This window comes from Nicotiana tabacum, chromosome 8 (assembly GCF_000715075.1).
Source record: "Nicotiana tabacum cultivar K326 chromosome 8, ASM71507v2, whole genome shotgun sequence".
NCBI lineage: Eukaryota > Viridiplantae > Streptophyta > Magnoliopsida > Solanales > Solanaceae > Nicotiana > Nicotiana tabacum.
Window position 1 is genome coordinate 12,182,579 of NC_134087.1, and position 26,251 is coordinate 12,208,829.

General features: G+C 36.8%; 4 protein-coding genes across 4 annotated transcripts; 3 read left to right on the forward strand and 1 right to left on the reverse strand.

Moving 5' to 3' along the window:
• Positions 1-5,581: 5,581 nt before the first annotated feature.
• On the forward strand, positions 5,582-9,657 carry LOC142162966 (uncharacterized). Its single transcript, XM_075220197.1, has 12 exons — positions 5,582-5,836; positions 6,183-6,648; positions 6,741-6,847; positions 6,971-7,291; positions 7,400-7,501; positions 7,589-7,721; positions 7,820-7,962; positions 8,107-8,162; positions 8,254-8,380; positions 8,592-9,121; positions 9,200-9,295; positions 9,603-9,657. The coding sequence occupies exons 1-12, from the start codon at positions 5,582-5,584 to the stop codon at positions 9,655-9,657; spliced, it is 2,391 nt and encodes a 796-aa protein (XP_075076298.1).
• Positions 9,658-9,974: 317 nt separating this feature from the next.
• Positions 9,975-10,618, reverse strand: LOC107766075 (uncharacterized). The gene is made up of 2 exons (XM_016584788.2): positions 10,538-10,618; positions 9,975-10,409 (listed from the first exon to the last, which is right to left on the reverse strand). The coding sequence occupies exons 1-2, from the start codon at positions 10,616-10,618 to the stop codon at positions 9,975-9,977; spliced, it is 516 nt and encodes a 171-aa protein (XP_016440274.1).
• Positions 10,619-22,187: 11,569 nt separating this feature from the next.
• Positions 22,188-23,171, forward strand: LOC142162967 (uncharacterized). Its single transcript, XM_075220198.1, has 2 exons — positions 22,188-22,896; positions 23,035-23,171. Exons 1-2 carry the CDS (start codon positions 22,188-22,190, stop codon positions 23,169-23,171), a joined length of 846 nt encoding a protein of 281 aa, XP_075076299.1.
• Positions 23,172-23,566: 395 nt separating this feature from the next.
• On the forward strand, positions 23,567-25,266 carry LOC107766073 (uncharacterized). The gene is made up of 5 exons (XM_016584786.1): positions 23,567-23,642; positions 23,760-23,927; positions 24,126-24,310; positions 24,371-24,727; positions 25,042-25,266. The coding sequence occupies exons 1-5, from the start codon at positions 23,567-23,569 to the stop codon at positions 25,264-25,266; spliced, it is 1,011 nt and encodes a 336-aa protein (XP_016440272.1).
• Positions 25,267-26,251: the final 985 nt, after the last annotated feature.

Below are 26,251 nucleotides of genomic sequence, written 5' to 3' on the forward strand. Positions count from 1 at the left end.
AATTTAGGGAGCAATAAGTCAGCGCACATAATTTAATTAAATCCTTTATGAGTGTAACGAAGTTGGACTTAGTATATATGCTTGGTTTAGCCCAGGTTATATATGTTATGAAATTTAATTTTCATCCGGTAGCCCACAACTTAAAACAACGGTTTTAATATTTTAAATTTCAATTTTTCTGTTTCTTTTTCTCTCTCTTCCTCACGCTTTTCTCAGAGACGAAGGTAACTGACCTCCATTGTTGGGTTCAAGTACTTTTTCGAGCTTTCACTCTTATTTTCAGGTAATTTTCGTTTCATTTTATGCTTTTACCACAGTTTTGGTTTTGAATTTTGTTTTATTTTTAATTTTTTTTCTTTTCTGATTATGCCTATTTTCTTTACAATGTTGTTGTATTTTTCGTTTGATTTTGTGTTCCTTCTATATATTTTCGTTCTGGGCTTAAAGTTGAGGTTTCAGTTTGCATGCTTTGTTATTTCGACTTTTAGGGTAGAATTTTTTATTTTTTGATTTTTGTTACAATTTGGAAAAATTGGCATCTGCTTTGTGTTCATGGCCTTTATTTTTGGTTTGATTTTTGTGTTTTCTTTCACTTGTCTTCACTTTTGTTAAAGCTTTGGTTATTTGTTTTAGTGTAGAAAATGCGTTCAAAAATACCTGTTTCTAAAAGCAAAATGAAGGTTGCTGGAAAAGGCGTTAAGTTCGATTATGCGAAAAGATTGAGGGACTTGCCCTCAAACCCTGATTCTAAAGCTAATGTGCATGTCCAGGCCCCAGATGATGATGATTTTGAGTCTCCTGCTCCTCCTAAAAACTCGCAACAAGAGAGCAGTCAAATGACTCGTTCGCAAACGAGGAATATTCCCACTCTAGTTAAATCATCGAGGGACTTGCCCTCAACCCCTGCTTCTGAAGTGAATACGCATGTCCAGGCTCCCGATGATGATGATTTTGAGTCTCCTGTGTCACACCTCCTTTTTCCGCCCCCGCGAGGGGTGAAGGAGTTTTTCCAATTAAAGGACAATCGAAACGGGATTTATTTGTTTATTTCAGAGTCGTCACTTGGGAGATTTAGGGTGTCCCAAGTCACCAATTTAATCCCGAATCGAGAAAAGAATGACTCTGTATTGCAGTCCGCGAACCAGAAATCCGGATAAGGAATTCTGTTAACCCGGGAGAAGGTGTTAGGCATTCCCGAATTCCGTGGTTCTAGCACGGTCGCTCAACTGTCATGTTCGGCTTGATGATCTGATTTTTATACAAATACGAACTTATGTGCAGATTTTACTCTTTATCGCTTTCATTATTATTATTTATTATTATTTTACAGGGAATTGAAACGTTGTGGAAATGTATCTCGAACCGCGTCACAATCAATGTACTCGTGGTCGTCGACACACTTTGACTCTGTTAAGATTTGGATTTGGGTCACATAAATGTGCACCCGAGTTTAAGAAAATTAAATTATTAAAGGCGTGCCTAGAGCGACTAGCGTATCATTTACTGTGGGTAGGGCCGTGAAATTTTACTAAACGGTCCATCCCGAAGTCTAAGCAATTTTAAAACAAATATTTACTGAGGGCCCCGCAATTTTGTATTTTTTATTCGACGAGGCTCATCTCATTCTTATTTTTTAAAGGAATTTGCAACGTCATGGACACATATCTCAAACCACGTCACAATCAATGCACCCGTGATTAGAGACACATTTCGATTCCGCTGAGATTTGGATTTGGGTCACATAAATGTGCACCCGAATTTAAGAGAGTAAGATTAATTAAGACGCGTCCTAAAGAACTAGCGTGTTGTTATTTTGGGTAAGGTCGTGGAGTTCACTAAGCGGCCTATCCCGAGTTCTAAGGAATCGGCACATACATTTTGTGAGGGCCCCGCAATCTATGTGTTTTATTTGGCGAGGCTCGTCTCATTTTATTTAGAATGTCATCCTATAGTGACTATGTTTTCTATTGAGTTTGTCTCTAATAATGAAAGAAGAAGAACGGTTCAACTTTATTTACATGCTTACAAGTTAGTTATAGTCGGGTTTCGAATATGATTTGCAAAATCCGAATTTGAACCCGTATATGGGCAGTCGTTTAGACATTACGGGCCCAGGCCCAATGTGCATAACGTTTAAACTCGGCCTGGGCCACCCTTATTCCAATTGGGCCTATTCAACTTATTTGATATATGTTTGACATATAAAAAAGGGGGGAAGGGCTGAAATGTGATGTACTGCTTGCCTTAATCAATCCATATTCCTACCAACTTAAAACAGGCCATTTGTTTAAAGAATGAACTATTGGGTACCTAACATGCTTCTTGACAACACAATAATGAACTAATAGAGTATGGCTACTACAACATTAATCTTTTTTAATTATAAGCAACACATAGAGATTTCCAACTAAATGATATATATAAAAGTTCAGTTACATCACAGCTAACTACATAGTTCTATTAGGGAAAGTAAATTATCATGCAAACAACCTATTTTCAATACATTTTTAAAAACTAATTCGAAATAACTTCAACCCTTCCAATTTTCTTTGTATTCATGCTTCAAATTTCAGCTTACATTGACAGTGTATCAGTCGTGTACCTGGTATAGAAAAGCAAAAGAAGAAGGGGAATGATCAGTGGAGAGCAGTAGTGCACACACAGCAACAGCAACAACAGAAAAACAGCAACACAAAGACATCAATCAGCAGCAACAACCCAACAGTCAGATTTTGGTGATTAACAGCAGACCCAGTAAGAAAATCCAATAATAACAAGTAGGAGGAAACAACAACAGATTTAAACCAAGCAGAAATCCAGTGAACTTTCAGAAAAAACCCAAAATACCAGCTGAAACAATGTCGTACCAGCAGGGAAACCAAGGAAAAGTAAGCTGAGAACCCAGCAGTGTCCCCAACAAATACAGGCTAAGCAAAGAAGGGAAACAGATGCAGAAAAGCAGACTTCTGATTGATGTGTTCAGAAATCCAGCCCTCTCTTAACTCTCTATTAAACTGAAATTAGGCTAGCCTATTAAAGGCTTGAAAGCCCAGCCATGTTTTTGCTTTTCTTTTTATCTCTCAACACTCAAAGCTGTCCAGCTCTCCACTTAACTATCCAGCCCTTAAACTTAACTCTCAAGCCAAAAACTCCCTCAATTTCTGATGTCCAACCTATAAATTTAACTGTCCAGCCCTAATTTCTGATGTCCAACCCTTTTCTTAGCCAATAATAACTCTATTTATAACCTGAAAAAGACCCCCTAAGGTCTGCTTAGAACTTCACAGCCTCTAGGTCTGCCCATACCCTTTAATCCCATGCCTAAGTGTCTTTTATTGATCCCCACTATATTGTTCCCCACTATATTGTTCCCCATTCTTGTCCTATTTGTTTTAACCAAGAGTCATGAGTGTATTATAATATTCACTTAATTCTCATGCTTGTTGTTTTGTTCCCCATTGTCATTAAAATAAGTTTAATCAATGTCCCCTAGGCAGACCCCAGCTTTAACAGCTTGTTAACATGTTACTAAACTCCCAAAATTATCCCTTAACCCTTGCATATTACTGTATTACCCTAACCCTTAACAGTCAGTATATAAGCCCCTCTGGATTTAGCTAACCACTAACTAGTAACTAATCAACTTAAACTCAATACTGATTTTAGGTTGGTCTGTCAGATTTCTATAGCTATATTCAGTTCCTAAACTAAGCTCAACTCAAAATCAGATCACAAACAGGGGTGCTAATCAAATGGCAGGAGTTGGTCATATTGGGATCCAATCCTGACCAACTCAGAGCCAAACAATGCAAAAACAACAGCCCACAGGCTAAGCTCGAAGCAGTGATGAATAATGAACAGGCTTCTATGAAAATCATGAGGTTACTGCCTGAATGAGTAGTCTAATTCACAGACAAACTGAACATATTCCAAAGATTCATTATATGCTAGCATACAGATTTAGATGAGCTACTGTCCTGGCAAACATACATGGTTAATGAGCTACTGTCATGTTTTTCTCTAATTTTCAAACAAATTAATTGATGACACTTATTTAAACGACTATACAAGCTATAATATACAGCAGGCAATCAAATAAAACAACAAAACAAACTAAACACTATCTCAGGGTTCACAAAATTGACAAAAAAATCAGAAACAAACCAAACCAAACAAGAAAGACAGATAGAATCTATAGGAGAACAAAAGAAAAGGGAAAATTACCCCAGGGATTTGAAATTAAAACTGACCCAGGCTCGGACTTGGGATCGACCATTTTTGGGGTCGAATGGACCTTAATCGAGTGTTCTCAACTGAGAACACTTCGACTAAGGTCAATTAGACCCCATGTCGTCTTTTAATTCGGACAGACCTCCACTTTTGGTCTTTTTTAGGGTTCTTGGGGCTCGAATTAGGGCTCGAGCTTTTCTGGTTAGATTCGAACGGAACCAAGGTCATTCATGGGTGAGGAAGGTCAGGAGGTGTTGTGGTATGAGTTTGGGGTCGGTGGGTGTAGATCTAGTTTTTGCTCGAATCTTCGTTGAAGATTCGAGAAGCTGCAGGGTGATTCGAGGTAAACGATTAGTGGATTCGTGTTCAGGGTGGTTGGGTGCATCAGGGGTGTTGTTATGGTAGCCATCGGAGTCCAGGTGGCCGGGTTTATGGTGGGGGAATCCTAAGGCGGCTAGGGTTTGAGGGGGGGGGGTTCTGGGGACGAAGGTGAACAGTGGGCGAAGGGGGGGTTTGGTTTGAGGCGTGGGGTGACAGATTGGCCTTATATATGGGGTGGGTGGTTTAATCCTGGCTGCTGTATCAATCAAGATCGATGGCCAGGATTAGGGGAGCTTAACAATATGGTGTCGTTTGGTTAAGCAGGGGGTCGGTTTAAGACGGGAGTGGGTCGGGTCATGAGGGAAGCCAAAGACCGTTGGATCAATGTAGATGAATGGCTCAGATCAACTCGCCTAAAACGGCGTCATTTCGACTTAGCAGGGGCTGCATTGGACCGTTTGATTGGAACGAATCAACGGCTCAGATTGAGGCGCCAAAACGGCATCGTTTGGTGCATCTGAAGGGTCAGGCGATTGGACTGGATCAATGCAATGGATTGGGCCTGATTTTCAATTGAATATTTTGGCCCAAATCCGGTATTTTCTTTCCTTATAATTAAACAAAAATTCCTAAAAACCAAAATTAAACTACACAAATATTAATTAATACCTAACAACAATTATCACACGAATTAAAACATTTAATAAAATTACCATGACAACAAATAGAATAAAAATACATATTTTTGTGATTTTCGCTTTTAAAACCAAATTATGGTTAATTAATTCCTAAATGTACCATTTATTCCTAAATGCATGCAACATGTATCTTTGTATTTTTAACTATAGCAAGGCGAGCATTTACGGACAGAACAATTGTCAAAATGTCACGCAAATTCTCAAGATTGTACCCGAGGGTAACTTGTTTTATTTATTATTTTTTTGATTTCTTTTGGAGTAGTTTTCGTGAAGCAAAAATCACGTGCTCACATCCTGCTCCTACAAAAAAGTTGCAACAAGAGAGCAGTCGAATGACTCGTTCGCAAACGAGTAATACTCCTACTCAGGTTAACATCGTTAGAATAAGGAGTAAGAAATGTGGGAGACCTGAAAAATCAAAAGAAAAGCTGAAAGTTGATTTGGTTAATGAAGATGATGTAGGCCCCAGTGTTAAACCGAAAAGGAGAAAGATCAAGGACGATGGTGACAGTGGTCTTGATTGCATATCGAAAGAACAAAGGTTTGCTATTCGCTGCGAATTGAATGAGAGAAAAACTAAGCTGAATGTATTCCCTGTGTTGCTATTAATTTTATACATGCTTATACAATTTCATACAAAGTTATACATCGGTTTATATATCTTTATACAAGTACTGCTACACTGATTTATACATGTTTATACAATGTTTTAGTATAGTTTTTGTTCCTGATCTATTTCTTGTTATTTTTTCATATGCAAGGTTGGAGACTTCTAAATACAACCAGTTGATTATTTCCACAACATGATTAGTTCCCATACCGAGACTGATATTGTTAGCATTTTGAACCAATGTTTGACTGACACGCAACATTCAAACTTATTGTTAATGCATGCAACATGTATCTTTGCTAGTTGTTTTGGGTACTTCTTAGACCTCCCTCAATTTAAAATTCAAACTTATTCATTGTATACTATTGAGGGAAGTCGTCCCAGAATGGGAAAGGGAGTTGTGGGTGAAAATTAATGGTTGTTTGCTGCGTTTTGGCATTGGAGAGTTTGTTGTTATCACTGGTTTGAAGTGTGTAGAAGACGATGCCACTTTCTATGACAAACCAGATGTTAATAGGTTGCTAAAAGAGTATTTTCCAGGAGATGGAAAAAAGGCTATAACAAGGGGGCAACTTCTTGATCGCTTCAAGAAAAAGGACTGGAAGTCGGACGAAGATGCGTTCAAAATGGCCTTGATGATATTTGTCTATCATTTCATATTCTCAGATGCCAATAATCATGGTATCAACAAAGATGATTTTGATATCATTGAAAGTGGTCAATATCAGACGTATGCTTGGGAAAAAAAGTTATTTGAAGATATTTTAAAAACAATGAGGGACAGACAGTGTGACTATTTGACAATGTATAGGCTTGGAGTTTGCCACTTGCATTACAAATATGGTTTTTTGAGTGTTGCTTTATGGTTGACAAACATCTAGCTGTTCGCGTTGGCACAAATGTGCCACACATTCTTAATTGGAAAGTCACTGAAACTCCAACATATGCAGATTTGACTGGCAGGGTGATCATGTGTGGTATTGACAAGGTAAACATTTTGTACCATAATACTTCTTCATATATGATTTCAGTTTTTCTTTAAGTATGTATATTTATGAATATGTCACAATTTCCTTTTTCTACTATTGTAATCCAGTTTTTCTTCTTGTAGTTGAACTATAGGAACATTTCCCCTACTCGTGAAGAGATGTCAACTCTGAACATCGACACGCTTTTTGAAGTTAATGCCGATAATGTTGCATCAGGGGAGGTGCCTGCTTTTCACACTAATGATTCTGTCGCTGCATCTCCACCTTGTCCTCAGAATATGGAGCAACAGTCTAAACGACCTTATCCTCAGAATATGGAGCAACAGTCTAAACGACATTTTCCTCAGAATATGGATCGACAGCCTAACCCGAATTATGATTCTTTAGTGCGTATTGATCTGTTGAATGTTGAAGTTGAGAAGTTGAGAACTGCTGTTGGAAAGGTACTGGAGCTTTAGCTTTTCTGTAGTTTATCGATACTTTTTGTATATACATGTTTTTTGGTTATAAACATGGTTGTTGATTTACTTTTGTTATTTTTTTTGTTGTAGTTGACTGATACAATTACGACACTCACCGATTATGTAGTTTCTTCCTTTGAAAAAGTATTCAGTTTTCTGAATATGAAGGAAACCAAGAAAACGAAAGAGGATGTTACTGATAAAACCAAATCACTCAGCAGTTATGTCTTCTCTGATTCATCACTCAATATTCCTTCTCTTTCTATTATTTTTTATTAGATTCGTCAGCACGTGTCTGATGACAATACATATGGTCTCGGCGAATTTGATGGCTATCAATATGATATTGTTCCCGACTTTGTCGATCAAGTGAATCAAGATAACGTGCTAGCTGATGAGGGAGTTATTGATGGTGTTGATCATGTTATTCGTTCTGCATTTTATCTTTTTTTGTCTGATTTTTCATTTCTTCATTTTGAAAGTTTTTATTATTGGTTTTCTCTGTCTAAGGGGCAGCAGGTGATGTCAAGGGTGACATATTTTGGGATGACATTGGCGATAAAGATTTAGCTGCGCTACAGATGTCCCAAATTGTGCTTCACAAACCATCCATCATAGATGTAGAAGATGATTACATTTCTCCTAAACAGTCAGTTAGATAGAAAATACCAGCAAAATATGCCAAATCTCCATATTTGCCAGTTTTGATTCGGGGGGCATCAGGATCGACACACAAGATCATTTTTTATATCAAGCATCCTTTCATGATCGAAATTGATGATTTTGATCTATTGTAGCCATTGGCTAAAGAGTTTTGCGCATTTGTTGATAATGGGATGGATACGAGGCGAAGGTATCTTCACTTTCTTTAATATTTCATGTTCTGATTTTATACTTGTCAATGAAGGTAGTTCTGATTACTTTTTATTTTTTGTGATTTGAAGTGCAAAAAATATATATACCGATGAAGTAAATAAGCTTGCAGAAGCTTTTACTTTTGGCTCGTGTCATGTGACCACGAAGGATTGGTTCCACTCACTTGCGTATTGTGGTCGACCTTTGATTGACACGGTATTTAATAACTTTCTGTTCTAATGCCTTTTTTTATTTGTTGCATATCTTTATTGTTTGAGACCCCATAGTGTATACATAGATTTGTATAATCACAGTATAAGTTTGTATAACCTTGTATAAATATGTATACCTCTGTATAATAGTGTATAAATTTCTATATTTAAAAAATCTCGTAGTAATGGTTGTTCTGTTTTATTTCTTGTCTTAGCACTTGAATGTCCTCTTTTATTATTTGAGGAAGAGGGAAAAATATGGGCCGAGTGTTGCCATGTGGTTTACTACAACCGACTTTGCCTTTGGTAACAAAATCAACTCCCTGTATAAAGATTTCAAAGTGAATCAAGATGCTTCAGTGATTCCTGAAGGGCATGATATAGAAGAGTACATTAGAGGATATTATTGCGATGCAAATGTATCGTGGCACACTGTTGACTACGTCTTATTCCCTATCTATGTGAAGCGCGGAAGAGCAAAATTAGGCCATTGGGTTTTGGGGTTGTTTACGTTCATAGATAGGTGCATCCACATCTGTGACTCTAACCGTGAAGCTATTAATGATAGACTTGCTTTGGATGCTACATTACCTTATGCAATTCTGATACCTTACTTCTTGAAGAGTTCTGATTTTTATGTCGAGAAGAAGGGCATTGATTGGAGCAATGGTGCATATACCAATAAATCCCATTCTGATGCTTTGCAGATTAATCTGGTTAATAATGTGGCCCAACAGTTCAAATGGTAGGTTAATCTCAATTGTTTTACTATTTTACTATTAGTGTACCTATTTGAATCTAATTTGTTTCTTTTTAATTACAGTGATTGTGGTGCTTTTGTTGCTAGATTTACTGAGTATTTCATCCTTGGTAAGGAAATTCGAAAAGATAATTTTGACATTGAGACACTTCGCACCAGGTGGGAATCTCTGTTGTGGGATTATGGAAGGAAAAAACAATAGTCCGGTGCAATTAGTGGTGATGAAATCACATGGAGACTTTTCAGGAAGAGGAAGAGGGGACGGCCGAGAAAGTAGTTTTGTTTTTTTCCATTTTACTGTAGTTTTTCTATGTATCAGGAGTTGTTGCCTAGTTTTGTCTAAGTACTATTCTGCTACTTGTGAGATAACCTTAAAGGATATTATAGATGTTTTATTTTTGTGTAATTTGTGGTAGTCATTACACATTGTGGCTGTGAATGAATTACATTTTAATGAATATTTCAGTTGCTTTTGTCCTTTAACAAAGTATGTATTTGCATTATGGTTGCAGTTTTGTTAATGTAGCAGGGTTTATACATATGTATACAATAACATACATAGTTATACAAACTTATACAAACTTACACTCTCATTTATACATATGTATACATATAATACCATTGATTGTTTGCAGTTCTGTTTTGTATTTGTACAATCTATCAATATATTTAGCACCATTAAAAACAACAAGACACTATTATTGGATAATCAAAACATGTATAATGAAACATCTCAATTGCTTGTGAAACTGAACTACTCAACATTTGTAACTCTATTGTTTGTGAATCTTAGCTACTTAACATGATAAAAATGTAATAGGAAGTGTTATGTTTCCAACTATTTATTTTGGTCGATTTTTACATGTTTTTCTATTGTGACCACCTTGTCCACACACAGAACATGAAAACGCCCTCTTAGACTCTTTCTCTGAAGCAGGTTTGATCTTTCCTTTCTTGGCCTTCCTCCATTCCTTCTCCCTTTAGGTGGTAGGACCACATCTTCCAGCACCTCTGTTAGGATTACCCATAAACTCTCATTTGGCATCGGATTCACTGGAAATTCATAAATTCTAAGGAGTTTATCCTTTTTGTAGTAAAAAGAGCAATACTGGTCAGGTTTTAGCTGCTGGTTCTTCAAAACCGCCCAAGCATGAGGACATGGAAGTTCATCCATTTGAAATTTTTCGCAACTGCATGTTCCCTTTTCAAGGCACACTATGTTTCGCCTTACCCCTTCAAACACAGTATATAACTGCTCCGTAACAGGTCTCACCTGCAAAAGTTTTTTTTTAAAAAAAAGTTAAAGAATATTATACATTATTATACAGAGTTACACATCCTTATACAAGCAGTAAAATGCAAGTCAACATGCCAAACATCATTATATTTTATTCATTTTACCGTCATTTGCTTTGATTTTGCAATCAAATTTTCCCGAAGGAATTTGTTGTACTTTTCACCAAGCTCTGTAGATGTCTCCATTGCACTTTTTCTATTATTGTTGTTCCACTATTGTCGCAAATTTGTCATGTACTCCAGCAATCGCATTACTGGTAACTCTCTAGCATCCTTGTTTGCTGCATTAATTGACTCTGCAATATTGGAAGTCATTACCATCGACCTTTTCACTTTGTAATATGCCCTAGACCACCTTTCGTAGCCAATTTCAAATAAGTAAGGCTGCACCCTCGGATCAATTTACACATCTCTGTCATATGGTACTCAAATTTCTCTGTCGTGTAAGCTCTAGCCAAAGCAAAGAAGATATCCTTCAATTGTTTGTGATGTTTCTTGAATGTGCGCTTTACATTCTGCCACAAGAGAAACATGCAAATACAATGTGGTACTTCTGGGTACACAGCTTTTGTGGCATTGAAGATGCTTTTATTTCTATCTGAAACTATACACATCCCTTCCCTAACACCAAAAGTACCTTTTATCTGGACAAAGAACCACTCCCAAGATTTGTTATTCTATGAATCTACAATTGCATATACAAGTGGAAGGATTTTTCCTATTTATACAAAATATATATTAGGATTCAGACAATTATACAAATCTTATACACAGTTATACACAATTATACAAACTGCAAATTTTATAAAAACAGTAGCTGTGAAATCCTATACACTTTTATACATGAAACTGCAACATTATACAAACTGCAGAAACAAGGTAGATGCAGTCAACTCACTACCTCCATCATGTGTGCAAGTAGTCAATATGGTACCCTTATTTGTTGCTTTAAGGAAACTTTCGTCAACACCATTGTCACACCTCCTTTTTCACCCGCACCGCCTTAAAGGGCGCGGAAGGGAGTTTTTCCAATTAAAGGACAATCGAAACGGGATTTGTTTATTTATTTCAAAGTCGCCACTTGGGAGATTTATGGTGTCCCAGGTCACCGATTGAATCCCGAATCGAGAAAAAGAATGACTCTGTTTAACAGTCTGTGCACCAGAAATCCGGATAAGGAATTCTGTTAACCCGGGAGAAGGTGTTATGCATTCCCGAGTTCCGTGTTTCTACCACGGTCGCTCAACTGTCATATTCGGCTTAATTATCTGATTTTATACAAATACGAACTTATGTACAAATTTCAAACTCTTTACCGCTTTCATTATTATTATTATGGAGAATTGCAACGTTGTAAAAATGTATCTCGAACCATGTCACAATCAATGTACCCATGGTCTTCGATACATTTTGACTCCGTTGAGATTTGGATTTGGGTTACATCAATGTACACCCGTGTTTAAGAAAGTAAATTATTAAAGGCGCACCTAAAGCGACTAGCGCATTATTATTTTTGAGAAAGCCGTGAAATCTTGCTAAAATGGCCCATCCGAAGTCTAATTTATTATTAACCATTTATTGAGAGCCTTGCAGCTTACGTTTTATTTAGCGAGGCTCTTTCATTTTTATTTTAAAGGGCAATCCTAAAGTGACTACATTCTTATTAAGTTTGACTCTAAAAGAAACGAGAAAAGTCTTTATTAATTACATGCTTTGACAAGAAGTTATTGGATTACAGTTGATGATAACGGTAATTTATACTCAAATTCGTAAAAAAATGTTTTTATTCTATAAGTGAACTTTTAAAGCTAAAATTAAGAAATGCATATAAAATTGATTTAAACTAACATTCCTAAAATTGATTTAAACTATTTGAATTAACGGATAAGAAACGTTATCAACATGGATTCGAATATTGGCCTATATGCTGCCTAACGGAATCAAATACTGCTTATTCAAACTTTTCCCCAAATACCCAAGAAAGTTAGAGATGAAATAAGGCAACTAATACTAACTTATTTGTTCATTTTACAAAGTACATGTTTTACTACATGGAATCTGTAGCTGACAACTACAAACTATAATTTGAAAACCAAACAGTTTCAGTTAAATGCAAGACTACGTCATGCATTCCATTTGGGCTATAAAACTAAACTATATAAATACATATGACTTATTACACTATAGATACAACACTAATTCATCAAAAACAACCTAGCATTTCATTTTTTACTTTTATATCTCACAGCCGCATCAGTATTGATCTGAAAGTGTACCTGGTATTGAAATAAAAGAAGAAGAAGATGAGAGATCAGCAGGGTAGTAACAGTGCATCAACAACAACAACAGCAGGTTCAGCAATACAGCAAAACCAGTAATAACAGTAACATAAATCCCAGGATCAGATTGAAAACAAGAGAATGACCCAGCAGCTCAATAGAACAGGGCTTAAAAAAACAGAAATCCCAGGAAAATCCAAATTCAAACCAAACAATACCCCAAAGCAGTTACAGTCAAAACAGAAGAGGGACAAATGCAAGAAAACTGTGGCTTTCTGATCATGAACCCTCAAAGAAGAAAACAAACTGAAGCTCTTTGATGTAAAGCTTAACCTTAAACAATTTACTCTATTCCTCACTTAGTAAGATAACATAGCCTATATGTCCTCTATTTCTCCAGATTTTTTTTTTCTCTTTCTGATTACCTCTCTTTTAACTTCCATCCTCTACACTCTTTTATACAAGTCTGCTCCCCTTTCAAACATACTGCCCGACCCCTTTTTCTTATTCAAATCAGAATTTTCCACTAAAAATCTAATTTTTCACTCTAAATCCCACTAAGGAAGCTTTTTCCTTATTTTCAGCCCCCCATTCCCTTTTGTTTCCCATTAGTTTGTTAATTAATATCCCACTAACAAAGCACTAACATTAAAATATAATCCTAACTATTTCATTCCTAAATCAACCCTGAAAACCCCTGGATATTACTGACTTCCTAATACAACTATTAACTGTTTTACACTTTAATTCTGAAATCTGTTCCAGCTTAACAAAGGTTTGAAAATTAAACTTGACTAACAGCTATAACCAAACTTAATTCTGATAACTGAATGACTAAGGTTAGAATTCAATTGAAACAAAATGAACTGAAATTTAAATCAAGTCCAGACTTAACACAATATAGAACTCAATAAAATTCTTAAAGTTGGAACTGAATAATAAAATCAGAATCAACATGAATGCAAGATCATTGTTAGCCTATTGACAATGCCCTAACTAAATGTCCACAGATCAGCATACACAACAACTTTTTGACGAAATTATTGATCTACAAACAAGAACGAGTTAGTCGATGAAAACTAATTAACCAATTGCTTACAACAATTGACAGCAATCACTTAGAAAATAAACAATCATGCAATTCAAGTAATATTGACAAGAACAAGGATTTACTGTAAATTAATTAACCGACACAACTTATTAATCGATTATACAAATAATAATACATAACAATTATAGTAAACATAAACAAATGATAGAATTGGACCAAATAAAAAGGTCTACTGAAGATGAACAGATGAATTGAAAAAGTATGGAAAATTAATAAAACTAAACTAAACAGATACATATATAGAAAATCATGAATACAGAATGACGAAAAAAGAAAAACAAAATACCTCAGAACCTTAGAACTATACGAATCCAGGTTCGAACTCAGACTTAGGCACTTTGAGGTCGAATAGACTTTAATCGAAGTGTTCTCAACTGAGAACACCTCGATTAAGGTCTATTAGACCCCAACCCTTCATTTAATTTGGACAGACCCCAAGGTTCCAGTGATTCTAGGGTTCATACAGTCGATTTGGGGTTCGAATGGTTCCATCGTAATTCGAAGGGAACCAGTAATTGTTCAGGGGTGAGGGAGGTCTGGTGGATATCTGGTATGAGTTTGGGGTAGGTTGGGGTTTTGCTCGAATCTTCAATGAAGATTCGAGAGGCTGTGGGGTGATTCGAGGTAAAAGGTCAGTAGATCCATGACGAGGGTGGTCAGGGGATGTTGTGGTGTTAATTTGGTGGTCATCGGAATAGGTGAAGTTTCAGACGAACTCTTTGATTGAAGATTCGAGCAGATTGGTGATGATTCGAAGGAAACTAATACCATATATGGAAAGAGGATGTCGTGGGGAAGCTATGGTGTAATTTTGGGGTCGTTTGGACAACCGGAATCGTCGTGAGGCGATTTCCGGTGGGTGGTCAACGGTGGTAAGAGGCGGAGGGTTATCTGGTCTCTAAAGCATAGAGACGATGAAGAGATGTGGTGTTTTGGCTTGGGGGGGGGGTTGGGGTAAAGAATTGGCCTTTATATACGGAGGGGTTGTTTCGATCTTGGCCATTGGATCAATCACGATCCACGGCCTGGATCAATTCACTTAAAGGGGACGACACCGTTTGGTCTTATTCAGAGACTGGGTCAACCCGGGTCGAAATGGACCGGGTTGTGATGGAAGCTTGGGACCGTTGGATCAATGGAGATGGACGGTTTAGATTGACATGCCTGAAACGGCGCCGTTTTAACTATGCATGGGTTGAACTGGGTCGTTCGATCCAGTTTGATCAACGACTCAGATTTGAGGTGCCAATACGGCGTCGTTTGGGGTTATCTGAGATTAACTGGACTGGGCACCATTAAAACGACGTAGCTCTTGCCTTATACTACGTCGTTTGATGGTCTTTTGGGTTGACAGACATGGACCGGGTGGGCGTGTGACTTTTGGGCCTGAGCTCTCTTTTAAAAACTGGCCAAGTCCGAATTTTCTTCATTTTTTAACTCTTTTCCTTTTCTTTCTTTAATTTAATTTAAAAAAAACAATTCCTAATTAAATTGTACAATCAAAAAATAAAACTACACAAATATTAATTAACACTTACAACAATTAACACACAAATTAAAATCTTAAAATAAAATCACACAATGACAACAAATAGAATAAAACACATATTTTTGTGATTTTCCTTTTGGAGCCAAATGATGGTTTAATTAATTCCTAAATGCATGATTAAATCCTAAATATGCCTGCAACATGTTTATTTCTTTTTTCAATTAACTACAACAAGGTAAATATTTACGGACAAAACACAAATAATTATCAAAAATACCACGCAAATCTTAAAAATTGTACACCAAGAGAATTTTGTTTTATTTTTGATTTCTTTTGGAGTAGTTTTCGTGAAGCAAAAATCACGTGCTCACAACCATTATCGGTCTGCAATGCTCCCAGCCCTTGATAGGTGCATAAAGCGAAACATATGCATAAAGAAAGCATCCATCTTCTGATTTGTGCAACTTTGTAACCGTTCCTGGATTTGTATGCTCCAACATATAAAAATACTTCGGTAACTCCTTATATGAATCACTCGGACTCCCTCTTATCATTGCCATTGCTATCTCTTTAGCTCTCCATACTTTCATATAGCTCACTTCAATCTCGTGTTGCTTTTGTATGTCCTCTATTATATCATTTGCTGTGTAAACGTTTTTTGGATTAACATACTTGTCCTTGACTATACTAGCAATTACACTCGAAGTAGCTTGTCGTTGTGTTAAGTATCTTTCACCATAGCCGCATGTGTGATTATTATTGTAACATCTCACTTTGAATATGTTTGCCTTGAAAACGGCAGAAGATTTGAAACTCCAAGCACAATTGTCATCCACACACATAAGGTGATACCTAGGATTAAAGATCATTCAACTTCTAAATACACTTGTATACAAAAATATAACTAGATATATACTAATTTTAATACATTATATACAAATATATACTACTTTATACATATTTATACATATATATAATAGAATATACAATTATTGACATGCCTTGTTGCGCTTGATCTCTTCACCTTGAATTGGAACCTCTCGCGTACAACCAAGTTCTTCATCACATTCATAACTGTCTCTTTATCTTTATAAACTTGATCCTCCTCAAAAAATTCGTTCAACATAATATCTATTATACCCGTGTTTTCACTAAGTTTCGTGTTTTCAATCAATTCGATATCAGTCATAATCTCAGTGCTATCAATTGTGGATACATCTATAGAATTGGAACTTGTAGCAACCAAACTACTAGAACTTGTAGCAACCAAACAACTGGAACTTGTAGCAACCAAACGACTGGAACTTGTAACAACCAAACAACTGGAACTTGTAGCAACCAAACGATTATCATAAATCTCTTTCACTGTTACAAATAAGGGGTATTCAGTGAAATTCAAGTTTTTCTTCTTTAATTCGATATACACCTTAACACTTGTGTCGTTGTAAATCAGAATCGGTGGCAAACCATCATTTGGGAGAAAGTTAATCTCTATTGCGTTTAACTCACTATCGATCCTAATCTGTTCCGAAATAGCCGCAACTAAATTGTTGTAGCTGAATGTCGACTCGATTATTACACAATCGCTGACGAAATTGATAAACTTGTTTTCTTCCCATTCACCACTATAAAGAATGTAAACTGGAAAAAGTTCCATCGAACAAAAAGTTGAAATCAAAATTGCAGCAAAAATGAAAATTGCGTTGATTCGCAGCAAAAAAATTCACTTTTCGTGTTTGATTTGTTGTTAATTCGAGATGAAGAAGAATTTCTAGGGGTTTTGGAGCTGCATTGATCACAAGATCTCGTTTTTGTAGATTTGGGAAAGAATGAGAGAAAATCCCGTTGAAAGATACAAAATCCCATTTCTGACTCCCAAAAAACGAAAATAACACCCCCTTTTTCGGATATGGGCCACTTATTTTTGGGCTACTCAATTGTAAATTGAAATATTGGCTATAAAGTCGAAAAGGAAGCAACCCAATTGTTTTAATATAAAATTTTTCCTTTTATTTATTATAGTAGGTTATTTACTTTATTTTCTAGGTTACCTAATTAAACTTATTATAAATAATTATGTTATTGTAGGGTATATTGTCACACCTCCTTTTTGCGCGCCCGACCCCGAAGGGTTAAATGCGCAAGGGGAGTTTTTCCAATTTAAGTGACAATATTCGAAATGAGATTATTTATTTAATTCAGAGTCGCCACTTGGGAAAGGTTTGGCTTTTGGTGTCCCAAGTCACCGGTTTTATCTTAAATCCCAAATCGAGGAGATTTTCGACTTTTCCAAATGAAGTCTGCGAACCAGAAATTCTAAGTAAGGAATTCTGTTGACCCGAGGGAAGGTGTTAGGCACCCTCGAATCCCGTGGTTCTAGCACGGTCGCTTAAATTGTTATAATGGCTAAATATCTGATTTAAATACAAGTTATGACTTGCTTGCTTTTATTAAGTTTAAACCGCTTTTATTATTATCATTTATTTTTATAGAATTGCAACGTCGTGAAAATGCATCTCGAACCACGTCACAATCAATGCACCCGTAGTTGTTAAACACATTTCGACTCCGTTGAGATTTGGATTCGGGTCACATCAATGTGCACTCGAGTTTAAGAATGTAATTTAATTAAACCGTGCCTAAAGAGTCTAACGCGTTATTATTTTGTAGAAGGCCATGAAATTCGCTAAATGGCTCATCCTGAATTCTAAGTAATTATTGTGGTTATTTATTGAGGGCCCCGCAGTTTTGTATTTTTTATTTGGCGAGGCTCGCCTCTATTTTTGAAAAGGATATCCTAAAGTGGCTACATTTCTAATACATTTGTCTCTAAAAAATAAAAGAGAAAAATACTAAACTTACTTGTTTAAGCAACTAACATACTAAATCTCTACTATATATGACGAATCCGAATTTTTGCTTGATTGCCTAATTGGTTGTTTATGAGGTGAGAATTATCTCATGCCTCGTCTTTAAGGAGTGAATAAGTTTCGTTAATTTGCTAAGGGGATTGCAAGCAAACTAATAACGTACACTAAATTTGCATTAAAAAACGACCTTCCAGTTTGAATTGCAAAACTAGCTCATTTGGGCTTGATAAATGAAATCAGTTGTTTATTAGAAAAAAAAACACTGTTAATTGAACTCAAAAAAGTAATCGCATTATTTCGAAACAGTGAATCTATACCGAAGCCCATATCGAACCTATATCGGGACAAGTAATCTGACAAGAGAGTTGGCGTACATGGCCAAACTTTTAACGTAACCGCATGAGGGTTTGTTTGGGATACATTTATCCTGGACCAAATACAACAGATTTGACAATTCAGTGGTCTAGACAAAATACATACAGATGCTTGCCATGATTCTATGTTATACTGTCATAACTAAATCAAGACCCAATGATTATATACATTAAAACACACCTGATCTAATAAACAATGCTATCTAATAGTTCATCTCAAACAGAATGTATGTTAATTTATACAGAGCAGTTGCAGTTGGAACGAACTTAAACGAATGCAGGCCGACTACCATTCAACCTATGGCCATGTTTTGAACATGGGTATTGTGAAGGAATCAACATTCATTTCTTTTATTTCTGCTTCAAAGCTTCAAACTTTCCACAACAAATAGTTTCAGAAGTGTGTACCTGGAAGTGTTTACAGTTGAAGAAGAAGAAGAGAAGTCAGCAGAGTAACAACAGGAGCAACACCAAACAGCAGCAGTAACAGCAGGTAACAAACAAGGCAGTGGAAATAGAAACCCCAGATAGACCAAACTTCAGGAAATAAACCAATGCAAATCACAACCAGTGAACTCAGTTTTAACTTGGAAGGATCAGAATCAATTGAACAAATAGAAGAACAAATGAAATCCAGACAACAAAGTGAAGAAACAGCTCCTGATTTTTCTATATCTTTTCTCTCTTGTATCTGTATCTGTATCTCCTATTTTGTGATCTCTTTATCCCTCTATGTATATCTTTTGAATAATCCAAAGAAAAACCAGTCTTAAATTTTCAGTCCAGAAATCTCTCTGTCTTTTCAATTCTTCTATCTATTCTGAAAATCCCAGCCCCCCAGTCCAGTCTGAGTTCCCTATATGTGTCTGTGTGTGTATATCTCTTAATGTGTATCCCCTCCCTTTTCAAAAATTCCCTCCTCAAGAACTGATGGAAGTGCCCCCTTTATTAAGCCTCAAATCATCCCTTTAACAGCCTGTTTAGACCATTCGAACACCCTCCCATGTGCTGCCCTCTTTTCAGTTCCAGTTAGTCATTTAAGTATTAACAAAACCCCATGACATTCCCTTGGCAGGCTTACCTTTAGTAATGTTTATTATTTCTGAAACTAAAGTAGGGTGTGGGCAGCAGGATGTAGTCTGACAGCATATGCTGTCAAACTATTTAATTCAAAAAGCCCTTAGGCAGGGCACAGGCTGTTCACAAATGCACATGTTGTGCACAAGTGCACATGCCCTCCAATTTCAAAACTGTAACTAAACAAAACATTGATTTTACATTTCTGATTCAAAATAACAATTATAAGCACTAGACTCAGTTCTTAATTGATTCAAGCAATGTTTAACTGCAGCAGGTCGATTTGTTATTGTTCATATAGTTAAAACTAATTGACGACACATGTCGACTCGACTATATTAATCATAACATGCACAATCGTAGCCAAAAATCAGACATTTAACAGTATCGACACATGATTTGAATTATACTGATTAAACAAAGTGGCATTCGAGGAATCAATTAGTCAGTTCAAATTTGAAAATCAGCTAATTGCACAACACTTGCATACACAATATCAGAACAAATAGAAAGACTCAATCAAACAACAGAGGTTCAGGCAAAGTGGACAGGGCATAGTTGATAAAATTCGGGGACACAAACAAAACATGAACAGACCTTTACCACAATCAGATGGACCAAACAAATAAAGAAAAGAAAGAACTCACCTTAAACCTTGAAAAATCAAAATCTTACTTGGATTCGAACAGACCTTTCTTAAGGCTGAACGGACTTTAATCGAAGTGTTTCTCAGATGAGAAACACTTCGATTAAGGTCCATTAGACCTTAATCTCTTCGGTTTGAACGGATATGGACCAGTGACGAAGAACCACAAAGTTCCAAAAATCAGATCTGGGATTCATGCTTCCCTAATCAGATTCGGACCAAACCAAGCATGGTTTGGTCACGAGGGGGGTCTGGGGAGTGTCTGGTATGAATTTAGGGCAGATCGGGGTAGATCCAGTTTTGACTCGAATCTTCAAATGAAGATTCGAGAAGGTGGGATGGGATTCGAGGTGTGTGGTTGGTGGATTTGGGTTCAGGACGGTGAGGAGCATCTATGGTGTTAAGGGTAGGATCATCGGCGTCCATGCCGCTGGCTTTCATGGCGAAGGTATGCAGGGGCGGCTAGGGTTTGGAGGGTTGGGGTCTGGTGAAGACGAACTAAGGCAGGGGGGTTTGGATTAGGGCGCGGGGTGAAGGGGGAAGGGTTTATATACGGGGTGGATGGCTTGATCTCAACCGTTAGATCAATCCAGATCTACGGTCTGGATCTGAGGACTTAAGTGGAACGACGTCGTTTGGCTTAGTAGGGGTCAAGGTTGGTTCGGGTCGGGTTCATTAGTGGGTTATGGGGAGGTGATCTTGGCCGTTGATCATTCGGAGATCAACGGCTCAGATCAGATACAACCATTACGACGTCGTTTGGACGTCCTTGGTGTCAGCTTGGACTGGACCGGGCAGGCCTGGTTTTGGGCATTGTTTGTTTGGGCCAATTTTAACAAATTGGCCCAAGTCCGAAAAAGGAAGGGCTTTTATTATTACTTTATTTTCTTCTTTATTTTTTATTATTTTTTTCTGTTTTAAAAAAAAAACAAAACCTAAGTAAAATCAAACTAAGATTAAATAAACACTTAATACAATTAATTGCACACACATTAAAATATTTTAAAACAGGTAAAATCAAGCAAGAACAAAATCACGGACAAAGATGCCTATTTATGATTTTCTATTTAACAACCGTGTTACGGTTCAGATTACGCATGACACGTACATTTTTTGTATTTTGTTTTAATAAAGTAAAAATGGGCAAAAAATCATAAATAATTAACAAAGTGCCATGTAAAAATCCAAAAATTGTTCAACAGGATCAATTGTTATTACTTTTTATTTCTTTTGGAGCGATTGTCGCGCGAAACAAAAATCACGTGCTCACATATATTATCAGCATGCTTTACAAAATGAGTTTAATTTATATGCACCGACGATGTGAAGAAAACTTTTACAATAATTATCAATTTCATTCAAAAGACATTTACAGATATTTCTTCGTAAAAAATAGGATTTGTAATCTTATGAACTAATCAAGTCACTCACTACAATATGTAAATTTTGTGATATTTGATACTACTTAAGAATTAGGGACTAAAATGTAAATAGAGAAAGTTAGAATACAAAATTGTAATGAAGAAAAGTTAGGAAGTTTGTTTTGTTAAAAGGGATCAGTTATTGATCCAACAGTGATAACGATAATAATGAAGAACTTCATTTTCTCTCCTCCTTCTCTCTAGCTTTCTCTCTCCAGTTTGAGGATGGAAGCTGCCTTAAGAGCTCATATAGAGGTGAGTTAGCTGCACAATGGGACATGTGTAATGCGGTGGTACTTTCATGGCTAAGTAGCACAATATCAAGCGAATTGGTACCGAGTATTATGTACTCTACGAGTGCAAGGAAGGTTTGGGATGAATTCAAGGAGAGGTTTGACAAAGACAATCTGACTAGGATTTATCAACTCTGGGCAGAAATTGCGACACTTAGACAAGGTACAGATTTAATTACCTCTTATTTTTCAAAGATGAAAGATTTGTGGGATGAATTGGACATATTGGCACCCTTGCCTTCATGTGATTATGAAAAATCAAGGCCATATGTCGATAACTTGGTGAGACAGAGGTTATTGCAGTTCCTTATGGGACTGAATGAGAGCTATAGCAAAATAAGAAGCAACATTCTTCAGAGGAGGCCAGTACTCGCTGTAAATCAAGCATATTCAGCTGCAGTACAGGAGGAAAGTCGAAGAGCATTAGGAGAAGTTGAGACAAATAAGGATCCCTTGACTATGTTAGCAGGTAGAGGACAGATGTTCAAAGGGAAAAAACCTGGGCTAATCTATGAACATTGTGGGTATAAAGGCCATCTAAAGGATAATTGCTATAAAATAATAGGGTATCCAGCTGATTTTAAAAGCAAAAAGAAAGGGCAACCAGGTGGATACAAACCTTGTGCTAACAATGTGAATGCAGAAGGAGAAGCAAATGTCAAAGTGCAGATCTTAGGAAGTTTCATGACAGAGGAGCACTACAAATACTTAGTCAATTTGCTAACCAAATCTTCTATTGGGGAAGGATCTGTTGCTGCAACAAGTTCATCAAACATGGCAGGTACAATGTCACTGCTATCTAGTATATCCAATAACAGGGTATATGATTGGATAATGGATATATGTGCATCACATCACATAGCATTCTGCAAAGAAGTATTAGAAAGTCTTAAAGAAATTGAAGGTGAGAACAATTATGGAGTAGACATACGTACATGAGATAAGTCAAAAATCACACACTCAGGAGATGCTCTTATCTTGGGAAAACAAAGGATAACAAATGTGTTACATGTGCCAGATTTTAAATTCAATCTACTTTCAGTATCCAAGTTAACTAAAGAGTTGTTCTACTTGGCTGCCTTCTACCTTGATTTCTGCATGTTTCAGGGGCTCTACAATGACTATGTGCTGGGGATTGGTAGAGAAGATAGTGGACTCTACATACTTAGAAGGGAATGAGTGGTAGAAGCTAAGATTTCTAAGAGGAGACATCAAATACTGAATTATGGCATCAAAGATTAGGACATGCATCATCAAGTACTTTACAACAACTAGAGGAACTGAAGAATAAATTTGACACAGGTTAGCACAAGCTATATGAAGTCTGTCCACTAGCTAAACAAAGCAGACTCAAGTTTCTAAATAGTAGTAGTAAGTCTGATAGTATATTTCAACTTGTGCATGCTGATGTGTGAGGTCTATATAAGATCCCAACTTATGACAGGAAGCATTATTTTGTGACAATAGTTGATGACTTCAGTCGATATACTTGAATTTGTTTGTTGCATTCAAAGAGTGAAGTAATAGTAGTGTTAAAAGACTTTTTTGCCTTGGTCAAAAACCAATTTAACACAATGGTTAAGACTATAAGATCAGATAATGGCACAAAGTTTTTTAATACTCAGTGCAATGATCTGTATGCATCTCTAGGTATTATGCATCAAAGAAGCTATCCATATACTCTACAACAAAATGGAGTTGTGTAGAGAAAGCATAGACACATTCTAGAGGTAGCAAGGGCTTTAACATTTCAAAGTGCTATACCAGTGAAGTTCTGGGGAGACTGTGTGAAGACAACTATGTACTTGACCAACAAGCTGCCTTCAGATGTCTTGAAAGAGAAGTCTCCTTTTGAATTGCTACATAAGAAGCCACCAAAGGTGGATCATTTAAGAGTGTTTGGTTGTTTGTGCTATGCAAGCACATATCCTAAAGGTGACAAGTTTGCATCAAGAGCAAGAAGAACAGTCTTCTTAGGGTATTCAGAGACTCAAAAGGGCTACAAGTTGCTTGATTTAGACAATAACACCTTCCTAGTTACCAGAGATGTCAACTTCTGAGATAATGTGTTTCCCTTCAAGACTAATCACAATCACATGGAACATTAGGATCTATTCGTTCTTAATACTACAGACACAACTGAAGCTGTTGAAAGAAATAGCAGGGATATGCCACTCGATCATGCTAGTGATCACAATGCTGATCAAGTTGACCAAGTTGAATCCTCTCAAGAACAAGATGTCATTCCAGCACCTGAGACTTCAATACTTGCATCAGAAGAAATGACACAAGAAGAGCCACATGATCAAATGCATCATGTACTACTAGAACCTATTACAAATGTCTCAGTCATTCAGCCCAATGATTAATTGCCTCAGACTGCACCTACTGCAGATCCTCTTATGTTTCAACCTGTACCATCAATTGCATTTAGAAGATCAGCTAGAAGGGTCAAACCTTCTATTTGGCTGAAATATTACTATACTCTTGGGAACTCCTCCAATCATAGTTCCTACCCTATCTCTCAATATGTGTCGTATGACCATCTTTCAACTCCTTACCAAGCCTATCTAACAACCATCTCAACAGAAGTAGAACCAGGGTCTTTCTTAGAAGCTTCACAAGATGTTAGGTGGGTTGAAACTATGCAAAATGAGATCAAGGCCCTAAAAGATAACAACACTTGGGAAGTAGTGGACTTGCCTTGTGGAAAAAGGGCAATTGGGTCTAAATGGGTATACAAAATCAAATACAAGGCAAATAGAGAAGTAGAAAGGTTCAAAGCAAGACTTGTGGCAAAGGGATACACATAGCAAGAGGGCCTAGACTACCATGAAACTTTCTCACCAGTTGCAAAGATGGTGACAGTCAGAATAGTGATTAGCTTGGCAACTTCAAAGAATTGGCATTTTTTTCAAATGGATATCAATAATGCCTTTTTGTAGGGAGACCTTTATGAGGAGGTTTACATGTATCTGCCCCAAGGTTTTCATAGGCAGGGGAGTCCAAAGTTTGCAAATTGTCCAAGTCACTTTATGGCCTTAAATAGGCATCTAGACAATGGAATATTAAGCTAACTGATGCCTTGAAAAAAGCTGGTTTTCTGCAAATTGCCTATGACCATTCACTCTTCACCAAGAAAAGTGGTGCAGATACAGTGATTATAGTGGTCTATGTTGATGACCTATTGATTACAAGCAGTTGTGAAGCTATGATACAAGCAGGAAAGGAAACATTGCATTTGAATTCTAAAGTAAAGGATCTGCGGAGTTGAAATACTTCCTAGGTATAGAGATCATGAGATCACCAAAGAGAATCCTTCTCAATCAAAGGAAATATGCCCTTAGTATGATCTATGAAGTTGGATTGAGTGGGGCAAAACCTGCAAGTTCCCCACTTGAACAAAATCAAAAGCTAACTACAGTAGACTATGACAAGCATGTAGGGGCAACAAGAGATGAAGAATTACAGGATATAGGTGGATATCAAAAGCTTATAGGAAAGCTGATATATGACATATGTTTTGCTGTTCAAATGCTGAGTCAGTTTATGCAACATCCAAAACAGTCACACCTAGAGGCAGCATTGAGAGTTGTAAGATATATCAAGGGATGTCCAGGAAGAGGAGTACTGCTGAAAAGGGAACCTGTAGAATAAGTCACAGCCTATTATGACTCAGATTGGGCAGCTTGCCCAAACACAAGAAGATCTGTCACAGGGTATATGGTGAAGATGGGTGATTCCATGATCTCATGGAAGTCAAAAAGCAACAGACTGTGAGCAGAAGCTGAGTATAGAAGCATGTCAGTTATGGTATCTGAAGTAGTTTGGCTCACAGGGTTGACGAAAGAGCTTGGGATTGAGGTTCAAATACATGTGAGGCTATTTTGTGATAGCAAAGCGATTCTACAGATTGTTGTCAATCCTATCTATCATGAAAGGACTAAACACATAGAGATAGACTGCTATTTTGTGAGGAAAAAAAATCAAAGGTGGACTGATTGCACCAGAACACATATCAACAAAGGAGCAAGTTGCAGATATGATGACTAAAGCATTAGGCATTCCACAACACCAGATTCTTATGTCCAAGTTGGGAGTGTTGGATGTTTTCCACCCTCCATCTTGAGAGGGAGTTTTGTGATATTTGATACTACTTAAGAGTTAGGGACTAAAGTGTAAATGGAGAAAGTTAGAATACAAAATTGTAATGAAGAAAAGTTAGGAAGTTAGTTTGTTAAAACGGATCAGTTATTGAT

Bases quoted from the DNA above. Each gene is read 5' to 3' on its own strand.
- LOC142162966 (XM_075220197.1), top strand. From the start codon at position 5,582: ATGACTCGTTCGCAAACGAGTAATACTCCTACTCAGGTTAACATCGTT. The intron at 5,837-6,182 runs GTATTCCCTGTG...GGTACTTCTTAG, and splicing joins AGAGAAAAACTAAGCTGAAT to ACCTCCCTCAATTTAAAATT. The intron at 7,502-7,588 runs GTTACTGATAAA...ATTTTTTATTAG, and splicing joins CCAAGAAAACGAAAGAGGAT to ATTCGTCAGCACGTGTCTGA.
- LOC107766075 (XM_016584788.2), bottom strand. From the start codon at position 10,618: ATGGAGACATCTACAGAGCTTGGTGAAAAGTACAACAAATTCCTTCGG. The intron at 10,410-10,537 runs GTAAAATGAATA...AAACTTTTGCAG, and splicing joins CAAAATCAAAGCAAATGACG to GTGAGACCTGTTACGGAGCA.
- LOC142162967 (XM_075220198.1), top strand. From the start codon at position 22,188: ATGAAAGATTTGTGGGATGAATTGGACATATTGGCACCCTTGCCTTCA. The intron at 22,897-23,034 runs GTGAGAACAATT...ATCTACTTTCAG, and splicing joins AAGTCTTAAAGAAATTGAAG to TATCCAAGTTAACTAAAGAG.
- LOC107766073 (XM_016584786.1), top strand. From the start codon at position 23,567: ATGGTTAAGACTATAAGATCAGATAATGGCACAAAGTTTTTTAATACT. The intron at 23,643-23,759 runs GTATTATGCATC...GTGCTATACCAG, and splicing joins TGATCTGTATGCATCTCTAG to TGAAGTTCTGGGGAGACTGT. The intron at 24,728-25,041 runs GTATACAAAATC...GGCCTTAAATAG, and splicing joins GGGCAATTGGGTCTAAATGG to GCATCTAGACAATGGAATAT.